The sequence below is a fragment of the Centruroides vittatus genome, unplaced genomic scaffold (assembly GCF_030686945.1).
Source record: "Centruroides vittatus isolate TY-2023 unplaced genomic scaffold, ASM3068694v2 contig_165, whole genome shotgun sequence".
In the NCBI taxonomy this organism is placed as follows: domain Eukaryota; kingdom Metazoa; phylum Arthropoda; class Arachnida; order Scorpiones; family Buthidae; genus Centruroides; species Centruroides vittatus.
Genome location: NW_027121000.1, coordinates 636,291 through 647,131, shown reverse-complemented (window position 1 = coordinate 647,131; position 10,841 = coordinate 636,291). Strand labels below are relative to the sequence as shown.

The 10,841-nt window shown below is 31.6% G+C and overlaps 1 protein-coding gene across 1 annotated transcript; it reads right to left on the bottom strand.

Moving 5' to 3' along the window:
* Positions 1–5,815: 5,815 nt before the first annotated feature.
* Positions 5,816–9,492, bottom strand: LOC136968897 (golgin subfamily A member 6-like protein 22). Its single transcript, XM_067262961.1, has 9 exons — positions 9,301–9,492; positions 8,561–8,820; positions 8,238–8,392; positions 7,970–8,105; positions 7,791–7,901; positions 7,575–7,722; positions 6,698–6,781; positions 6,527–6,589; positions 5,816–6,024 (listed from the first exon to the last, which is right to left on the bottom strand). Exons 3-9 carry the CDS (start codon positions 8,381–8,383, stop codon positions 5,816–5,818), a joined length of 897 nt encoding a protein of 298 aa, XP_067119062.1. The 5' UTR covers positions 8,384–8,392; positions 8,561–8,820; positions 9,301–9,492.
* Positions 9,493–10,841: the final 1,349 nt, after the last annotated feature.

Here is a 10,841-nt window from a genome sequence, read left to right as displayed (position 1 = left end):
TAATAAAATATTATAATTACGCAAATAATGATTTCGTCACAAGTATGTTACAATGGATCTCTAAAGAAATAATTACTCTAGATAAGTGAAATAATAAAAAAGGGGGGAGGGTGAAAAAATGTGTGTTACGGTGAATAGACGGAATTTATATCGTAACTCAGATCAAGCACGGATATAAAAGTCGATTCTGCGGTAAACTGTGTTACAAAGTATACAAAGTATGCATTATGTGTGTTACAAAAACGTTACGTAATGCTAGGGTAACAATAATTGTGTAGAGAACAGTGCAGTTATGTTATACACGTAATTAATAACGTAACGTAACGTTTGGTACCCCGTTCTATGTATCATTTATTAGTGCAATTAAGGGTTGCTCGAGGTGAAGCGGCGTTACGGAACGTTACGGGCCTATTGAAAAGAATAAAAATAGAGTTACGTAATTTATGGACGACCCCACACATAGTGTATACATAATTAACTATACTTACACATAAAAAATTAAGAAAAGTTTGTACGTAAAACTTAAATATGGGGCTTACATTAGTGGAGTACCCAAGTGCCATCATTAAGGAGCATGAGTTTTGGATACGTAATTTTGTAGCTAGATTAATAAAATAGAGATAGATTTATTTAGGGGAATTATGCCACTTAAAATTCGAATCTTCTGAAGCTAAATCTGCATCGAAATTCGGTTTACAACTACAGTTTTTATTATTTTAAACACTTCAACAACACTTTAACGTGGAATTTTTACGTGTAATATTATCAAAAACGTATTTTAGATAAGAAAATATATCTTGTGTTAACGTCGGGTTACTGAACTTGCCTCTTACTAGAGATTAATAAAAGTAATAAAATCAATATTTGCTTAAAGAAAACTTTCTTATCGCTACAAATTATGTTACATTATTATCTCTTTTATAAATATGCATTATGTCCACCATGAAACTTTGTTACCGACTTTCTTAGAAATTTTATAACTAATTTTTCTAAAATATATAAAACAATGCCGATTTTATAATAATAATTATAATAGCATCCTCTACTCCTCATCCTTAACGTCAACATCCCACCAACGTAAAAAATATTGCCTTAATTTCTGTAAATAGAATGTAAAGTACAGTGAAACCTGTCTAAAACGGAACGTAAACCTGCCAAAAACAGGCGGATCGGAGTGATTTTCTATAGGATGCTGTTGCTGTTGTTCATCATTATCTACTTCACGTAATTCCTTAAACGTACTACACATCAGCATTTTGTTTTTTAAGGCTCATTAAGGCCTGGGCCTATATAAGGGCTCGAGGTAGAAGCCTATTTTTGAAGTGTAGAAAATTAATTTATGTAATTTCAAGTGCATAAAAGTAGAAAAAAGGAGGATTATGCATGTGTGTGTGTGTGTGTGTGTGTGTGTGTGATAAACAAGAATGCCAAGCACGGTACCAGTCTCATAAATTTCGGGGCCTTTTCAGCATTTACCAAGAATGGGGCCTATCTAAGTGCGAGGCCCACAGGTTAGAAGATATAGAAGGGTTCAGAACGCCCTAGTTTTAAGGCCCGTGATCGTTTTCTATAGCCCTATACATAAATATATATATAGTATATATGCACTTATATAAAAATATACAAAACCCCCATTTTCTGTGTACATGTGCGCATAGTTATATGCAGGTAATACGAAATGCCTAACCTCCAAACAAGGCCACTTTATACAGTAGATCCTCCAATAACGACCACCTCTAAACGACGGCTATTTTTTCTCGTATATATAAAATGCCTATAACCTGCAGACAGCCTCTACCTCAAGAGCGACTATTTTTACGTTTCCGTCAGTGGCCGTGGTAGAGAGGTTGGACTGTATTTACCTTTCGACTTAATTACGTCAATTATTAAGTAATATGTAGCGTTTTATTAGTACATTTGAAAGGTGCAGTCCGCGTAATTGTCGATAAATGAACTTTTCGATGTGAGATGTTTCCGCATCACTCGTCGTGATTCATCAAGCAAATGAAGGGGGGAAAAATACTTGTACAAGAGAGAATTTAATGATGTTCAGTTTCCTACACTTTAATTTACAATTTTATCTACAAAATTAAGAATTTGTGCGATAAACTAATAACGTTCCAAATGCACCGTGCGCCGTTAGAAAAGGTAAAATGTTCGTTAAATGAAACATAATTAAAATACAGAAATGGGGTTTACATTTTTATGAATTAATATGAAATTTTCTCTTATAATTAAAAATTTTTTTATATTTATACGTTTTTTTTCCTTATAAAAAATGTTTCTTGTGTTTTGGGTTATTTTGTATGCATTTTTGTCCAAAAGATTCATCTGATGGCCATTTTAGAGAGGTTATTTTGTACGCATTTTTGTCCAAAAAGATTTCGATGACCGTTATTTGGAGGTTATTTTATACTCATTCTTGTTTAGAAAAGCTTGATGGCCGTCGTTCGAAGGTTGCTTTTGTATTCATATCAAAACGAAAAGTTCTCGAAGAAACGGCCGCCGTTTAGAGGTGATCGTCGTTACCAGGCGGTCGTTATTACAGGCCGACCGTATAAAAAAAAAATTTAATGATTTTATGGCTTTAAAATATTTACAATTTATTCTCGAAACAACGAAATAACGGAACAATTTATAGTAAACAATATTAAAATTTTAAAGTGAATAAAAGTATTGTTGGAAATAAAACATCATTTCGAGATCTGTCAACAAAAAATACATTTCCTTCCGCTTTGATTTACGATTTCACTTGAAATCTTTCTACTAAATTTTGAATTTACTTATCTATCCTGCGAAGAATAAGCGAGAAATGATAAAAAATATATCATGTTATAAAATTTATTTTACTGGAAAACTAAAAAGTTTTTTTATTTTATTTTTCTGACAAATAATAGAAATATGAAATTCTTTTTGTAAATACATTCAAACCTCTGAACAACGGCCAGCGAGAGAAGCATAAAAAGACGGCCTTTGTTTGAAGGTTGTTTCGTATGCATTTCTGTCCAAAAACAAGGTTTAGTTTCCACGATTTGTAAGTCCTTTTGTACGAAGAATGGGGACAATTCGCAGTTTTTAAACTGGTTTTCATGGATAAAAACTTTGTATATTTAATTAAAGATACATTTTAAATACTTTCTTACACCCGTTACCAGTTAAAAACGATAGAATAATAATAATAAAAAAGAAAACTAGAATTATTAAGAACGAGTATTAAAATCAATTAGTTATGAAAAATTATCTGCTGAGAGACTAGGACACCATTTTCTCTGCGTGTGTTGCGTGAATAATAACACTTTGCAAGGAGGTCTTTCCCCTCCCCGATGATGAATACTTATCGAATGATTCTTTAATATTAAGAAGCAATTCGATGTGTGTATGCATGCTGCTTATAATTCTTCCATTTATCTAGACAAAATTTCTCAAGATAAATGACTGAAAATAAAACTAGAAGCACGAATATTTAAATGTTCCTCGATACAAGTGACAAGAAACAAGATTAATATGGCTCAAACTATAATTAAAATATTAAATATGTATCATATACTTATACATTTACATTAAGAACTTAATTATCATAAAGATTTTTTCGCTAATTAAAATATAATAATGGTAATTTTTTATTCTTTTACTTTTTGTTTTCGCTTATTTATATACAGTAAAACCTGTTCAAAACGGAAACTTGACTAAACGGAGCGATTTTCTATGTGAAAAATTAAATTCCGCCCCACTCCTGAGCCACAATGGCAATCTAGGATTCACGGATACGGCCCAAATTTAAATTTCAATATTCTTACTATGGTAATTTGGGGACTTGTTGGTGGGGGCCCCAAGCAATCGCCCTTTTTGCCCGTAGGATATAACGAGTCAATGATGTTTGTGCGGGGCACGGTTTTGTTTGCTCGCTTTGAAGCTTAATAACTTCCGTGCTTTTTGTCGAAAATTTCTGAAATTTTACAGAGAGGTTTGTGTATTTATGGGGTTGAGGATATTAAATTTTGGTGGTCAAAGGTCGAGGGGGTAAAGAGTTAGAGGGGAGTCACGTTACGTATCACGAGTAGGGTCGGACTTAACAAAGATTCTACTCGTTATTAGCATTTACAATTATTATAAAACTCACCTTAACCCTGAAAATTAATGCAAATTTATAATAAAATCTCATAACAGATGGCGCCACACACAATTTTAACTTTTTTTTGCCGGGAAAGTTACGCAACTAGATCATGTTTAAATAGTAGAAAAAATTATTATTTTATTATTATTTAAAGCCCAGTTTTAACAATAATATTCCACAATTTAAAGGTGATGATAAGGGATAATCGTTATGTTGTGTTGAAGACTTGTTGTGGAGTATCGGATAAAATTTACAAGGAAAAAAACAAGAAAACAGGACGGAAGCTGCTGCATTATTGGTTTTATCGAATTCATTTTACACTATCCTTTCCACAAAAAAGTGCCATTAAGCTTTAAACGAATAACCCGAGGTTAAATTCGAAGCAAAATGAGCAAAATTAATCACGTAGCAAACGTAATCCTCAGGTCATTCTCTTCTTTTTATTTCAAGATTTTTCAATATTTCCCTAATCTTAACAGCTTCCGAAGTTAATTTAATATTATTACTATAGTTTACATCATTAAATAGTCGATATTTATTCATCTTAAATCTTTGTTTTTCCTGATTTTTCAACGCGTTATACTCGCTAATTACAGTCTTTATCGCCTGTAATTTTAATTTTTGACGATATAAAACTGCATTTAATTTAAATAATGGCTATAAAATTACACATTAAGATTATATAAATACTAAAAAAAATAAATTTAATAAAAGTTTTAGCAATATTTTGCATAAAAAATTGAAAGAAAATGCCAATTTTTAGAGCACGTTTTCTTTTTTTCCCCCCGGAGGAGGAAAAAAAAACAACATCCACCGCTTTATATTAATCCAGAAAGGATATTTTTATCATTTTAACTGAGTAGAAAGGAAGAAAAAACGTAAGAGAATTGATTATCTTGTTGAAAATATATAACAAAAGACATAATATATCTTCATATTTCACTTGCAGATATAATCCTTCTTAGAAAAATGAACAATCGTATGCTTATATCAATCGACAATCCAGAAAATTATATTTAAAAAAAATAAAATAAAATAAGAATTACTTTCTGTATTATAATTATATTGACTTTTATAAGAATTTTATAAATCTTAAATCACGCCAATCCATTTTATGAAGGAGCAGCGGGAAGATGAGGAGGAGGAGGAGGAGAAGAAGAAGATAAGGAAGAAAAAATTGAGATTTCTCGATATGTAAATGAACTTTAGCTATATTTATGCCGATGACATCTTTATTTATGTGAACGATATGCCATGTGAATTCTTAATTAATGTGGAGCACGACACACGACATGCCTGAATCATAGTTGCTACTAAATCATCGCTTCGATCGATACCTTTACGGCAAAACATTTTATCATGTAATATTATAAGAAACTAAATTTAACCGATAGAAATAATAATAATAATAATAATAATAATAATTCTTTTAAAAAAATTATAAATAAGTAAAATTTACACGATATAATCTTATGAATAATTTAAAACTTCTAAACTCTTATTAAATATACAAATGCAAATGAAGTGAATTTTTAAAATCATTATTTATGTTAATTTTGAAAAAATTCTGTATACATTTTTCACTTTATTTATGTAAAAAATAATGAATTATTTATTTATTTTTTCATTTATAAAAAAGTAATTTAGGAAATAAATAAAACTTCGAAAATAATAAATAAAATCTAGAGTTTCGTCCTTGTTTTAGGGATGATAATCTTCGATATCGGAGGTATTTTTTGGTAATTTAGCATCGAATATTTCTTTTTCGGCTTCTCTAATATTTTCTGATGAATAATATATATCAGTTGAAGATGTTTCTCCAATTTTAGAAAGATTTTTATCATCATTTTTCGAAGTTTCTGCCAGCAGAAATTCGTCTGACGAATCTTCACGAATTCTTCTGACATTTCCTATAATTTTAACATATAAAATCTTTATTAAAATACAGATAAATAATTAAAATTTTCTACATTTAACGTCGAAGAATCGTCAATGAAATCCACTTAAAAAATAAAGAAAATAATTGCTAATTAATTCAAAAATTATAATTAAAATTCGGGTGTAGCACTCACTTAAAACTTGATTTATGGACGATGCCAAGGGAATTAGAAACTTTAAATGTATTTAAATATAATTTTTATGTATATAATTATGTAAAATATAGAAAATGGAAGAGATTCTGTTGTTTATATTACGTAGAGACTTACATACATCGATTTTTATTTTACGTAAGAAAATAAACAAATTTATCAAATTGCTGATTTATTTTTGTATTCTGCTCCTATCTCCTCCTCTTTTTTTCTTTTTTGATTATTTTATATAACTTTACATCTAATTAATTAATTATAAAACTTGTTTTTAGAAGTAGAAAGATTAAAAATTAAGGTAATTTATATATAAAAGTTTCAATACCTGATTTGTTTGACGAGATTGTATGGAGTTGTTCTGCCTGGTCATTAATTTCGTCCTCTTCATCTAGAATTTAACAGGAATGAATTTAAATATTTTAAAATAAATAAATAAAATAATATTTTTATGCATCTAAACAATAAATCTGAATAAATATGAAAATAAAATTCGTACCTCGTTGTTTGTTTTTATTAAAATTTGTTTTCTTAATTGGAAATCGTCTCAGATTTCTTTGATTTCGAATTTTCATGAATTCATCTGAAATTATTTTCTAATTAAAGTGTTTTTTTTTCTTTTTTTAATTTAAAATTTGCGAAAGAAGTTAATTTTTAGGAGAGAGAAAAATTCGAATTAGAAAAATTAAATTAAAAAATCAAATATTACGAGTTAGATAATACATACAGCTCTGGGGAATCCGGGAGTGAATCCTGGATAGGCGACTCATCGGGAATTTTTTATGGGTGGTCTGTTCGGGGTGTTTTGATTCCGTCCTTAACCACCCAGTCGGCCCATTGCGGGCCTGGCAGAATCTATCACGGGCATGGAAAAAGGCCCACTTTGTGCCCACACCCACAAGTGATGATTTTCTACGGGAAATTGCCCTATTTAGGTGTCACACATGTAAATAAAACCCGAAAACGTCACTACTTAAGTGTCTTGCATGTATAAGAAACACGAAAACTCAACTAAGATGCTACACAAGTGAAGAAAACCCGAAAATTCCACGTGGCTAGCCAGTTGTTGAGGCGCGAACCCGCAACAAACTTCAGCGTTCAGTGGTTTTATCTACCGGACCACCGATTGGACTAATTCATAAATGACTAATTATAAAAACGTTAGTTTGATTCGTATTAAAAAAACAAGTATAAAAAAGTATATTTATTTGGTTAATCGCTGAAGAAACTAGAAAAAAAAATCGAATTTTTGTGTCGAGTCTAATTATAAGTTAGCTTTTAAAGCGGATAATTTTTTTTAAGCTTCTTAACAAACTAAATTCAGTTTCTACATAAAAATTGATCGATTCAAAAACAAACAAATTAAATTATCTTACTGTAAGCTTTCTGTTTTCTAATATTAACTAGAGCTTTTCTTAATTCAACGGCTTCTTTCCTATCCAATTCATCAAGTTTCCTCATCTCTTCCTCTATGGGAATTTGAATTTCTTGATATTTTCTCATAAAAGTAGCTCGTTCTTGCTTCTGAATAATTAAAAGATTTAGTAAATTCCTTCTTTCCCAACAATAAACTACCTAAAGAATTCATTAACTTTTTTAAATCTGTCGATCTCGGCAACGATTTTCATATCTTGATGCCTTTCTTCGTGCTCTTTAATCTTCTTCATCCATTCAAACATCATCAATTGTTTACGTTCCATTGACTGTAAACGTCGGAAAAATACTCTAAAAATTAGAAATTTAGTTAAATTATTTAAAAATATAGACAGACCCTTTCTTTAATTTCTTTCTTTTCTAATAATTGACGTTCGATTCCATTCAGGCGTTTGTTGTTTGCAGAATCCACCAATTCTTCTCGTTTCCATGATGGATTTCTCTTGACGTCGGCCGTATAAAATCTTAAATATCTTATAAAAAAATAAAGATTTTTAAAAATGTTTTATCCTCAAAAATCGTTTTCTTTTGTCAAAACAAACCGGAGAGTTTCTTAATTCCAATTTTAACGATATTAAGTAGTGAAAAATTCCTTCTGAGCCAACCTTTTTCTTTCAGCCTCATCTAAATCTCTAAGTTGACGGCATAAGTCGATACAACGAGCTCTCTTTTCCTGAATCGACCGATATTCTGTGGAATTCCAGTATTGCTGAAGTCTTCTACGCTCTAAAATTGCCCTCTCGTATAACATATTCTCGTACTGTTGTAAAGTAACGGCGTGAAATTAAATTCTCCCCCGATAAAGCGCAGTGCTCCCTCGTTATATCGCGTGATTTTTTTCAAATATTATCGGTTATATAGAGTGTCGTCTTTACACGCGCGATATAACGAGGGGCCGCTTCTGTATAAAAGGAAATTTATACAATACCTCTCGCCTTCTGAATTGTTTAATTTCATTTACATGGAGTCTGTTTAGATAAGCTCTATACTTATTAAAATCGGCCAAGTTGACGATAACGGATTATTTTCCGAGATAAATCCCTCCTTCATCAAATGGCGATAAATGCTAGGACGATAAAAGTAATGGCGACAGTTCGGATCACTAAGAGCATTATATTCATTGGAAGGAAGATAATGTAAGTATGGATCGCTCAAATCAAAGTCCTGGTGCGGATATTTCCGATGTAACTGCAAGGAAATGATGCAAACATGTTAAAATTCCTTAGATGAGAATTATTCTACAACAGTTTCTTAACCGGGTGTACCAATGGGTGCGAGTGGTAACGATGAGAAGCCGTGGTGCAGAGTTCTCATGTAAATATAAACTTTAAAGCTGTCTTATTCAATATAAATTTGGCTCGACTTACTGGGTACCATCAGAGCCCACGATAGGTTTATCGTGGCACCGGCGCTGTAGCGAAGTGGATGAAAGTGTCAGTAGCGTAACCATGAGGTCTTGTACCCCCGGTTACGTTAGTGATTTCAGTTCTCTCTAAAAGTAACTGTTAATGAAATTCCCTACCCTACTTTAAGGTGTTAAATTCCCTAGGAATTTAACACCTTAAACACAATTTTGAAGGAGTGCAGGACAATATATAGAGATTCAACGGGGTGCCGATCACTCAAAAGGTTAAGAAACACCGCCTAGAAGTGCTCTAAAAGACTTACCGATTGAGTTAATTGTCTAGTTGTCAACAGAAATTCTTCTCGGGGTAGCAGACCGACGGGAATTTTCGATTCTGAGATTAATCTTAGCCATCTTGGAAAAGATTTAAGGGGTGTCCCTCCTGGAAGAGGTTTAACCGGTTGCTTGACGATGGCGTATTCTCTCGGAAGATGCAGAGTTCTCATCTCGATTTTTCTCGCTATATAATAATGCAAAATCGATATTAATTTAAAATTTAGAAAGGAAATTTTTATTAATTTAATACGGATTTTATATTAAGTTGAAAACTTATTTTTATTTTGAAGGAATTTTAGTTTTCAGTTTATGAATTATAAATATAGAAATAAAATAAATAGACTTATAATATGTTCCTGTAGTATCTAATAAACATGTAAATTGATGCTTTTATTTTTCCCCCTAAAGAGTTATCAATTTTCGAGATGATGAGTGAAAAATACATTAAAAGTAATTATAATTTTTTAATCATAAAATAATAATATAATATATAAATGAAAGAAGTATTTTGTGTGTTAAATTCTTAATGAATGTCTGCTTATGTTCTTTTTAAGTTATTAGATGGTTGGTCGATATTATTGCAGGTTATTTGGCATAAAAATTGGCACGAATAAATAAGAAACTTCAAGAATAAACGGGCAGAATATATCCGGATTCGAACCCGGGTCCCAGAGCGGTAGGAGGACTTGGCATATATTTCCATAATTCTTTATATATATGTCGGAAGACGATAATTAAATTACCCCTATTTAACGCTGTCTGGAGAGATATTTAGCAGTCTAAATCCAACTTGATATGGTGGCATTTCGAGATATATGGAAGACATTTCCATAAAAAAATAAATTAGTATAAAAACTCGTCACTACGGCAGTTTTGGCGCTGCAGGCAAAGAAAAAGTGGTTTGTGGGGAATTTTTAAGCGTGGCTTAGTCGAGGACACGTTGCAAGTTTGGCAGCCGTGAAAGACAGCTTCACACTGAGTGTGAGAAGCATTACAAAGAATCAATAACGATCGGTCGTTGAACACACTGTTCATCACCTTCAGAATGGAAGACCACATTTAATATTATTCCGTGTATAGCACGAGCGATATTGTACAAATAACGTTTGTTGGCTTGCAATGCCAAAAGTGCCCTATTGGAGAGTTTTGGTACCAATTATTTTATTACGAAGATATCTTCCTCGTGTCCTGAAACGTCACCATACCAAATTTAGTCGCATTTAACTGCTACTAGTCTCTCTAGACATCGTTAAACAGGGGCGTTTTAATTACTATTATTTAGTAAATAAATTTTTAAAGACCATGTGACCCCCTTCAGACCATAGGACATTTTAAGGGAGCCACAGGCCAAAACTCAACTTTTGTACTCAACTTTTTGTAATATTTTATATCTAATGTTTATTTTTTAATTTTTCCCCGAGCTACCATTTTGGCGGCCACAAAAATATTAAGCTCAAAAGGAGTCAAAGGTCAAAAAGAGATTAAGAAACACTGATGTAGACGATCGTATGTCCGAGCGGAAGGCATC

Coding starts and splice junctions, on each gene's coding strand:
- LOC136968897 (XM_067262961.1), bottom strand. CDS start 8,383: ATGTTATACGAGAGGGCAATTTTAGAGCGTAGAAGACTTCAGCAATAC. Junction 8,106..8,237: donor GATGAGGCTGAAAGAAAAAG/GTTGGCTCAGAA, acceptor TTTTTTTATAAG/ATATTTAAGATTTTATACGG. Junction 7,902..7,969: donor AGAAAGAAATTAAAGAAAGG/GTCTGTCTATAT, acceptor CGACGTTTACAG/TCAATGGAACGTAAACAATT.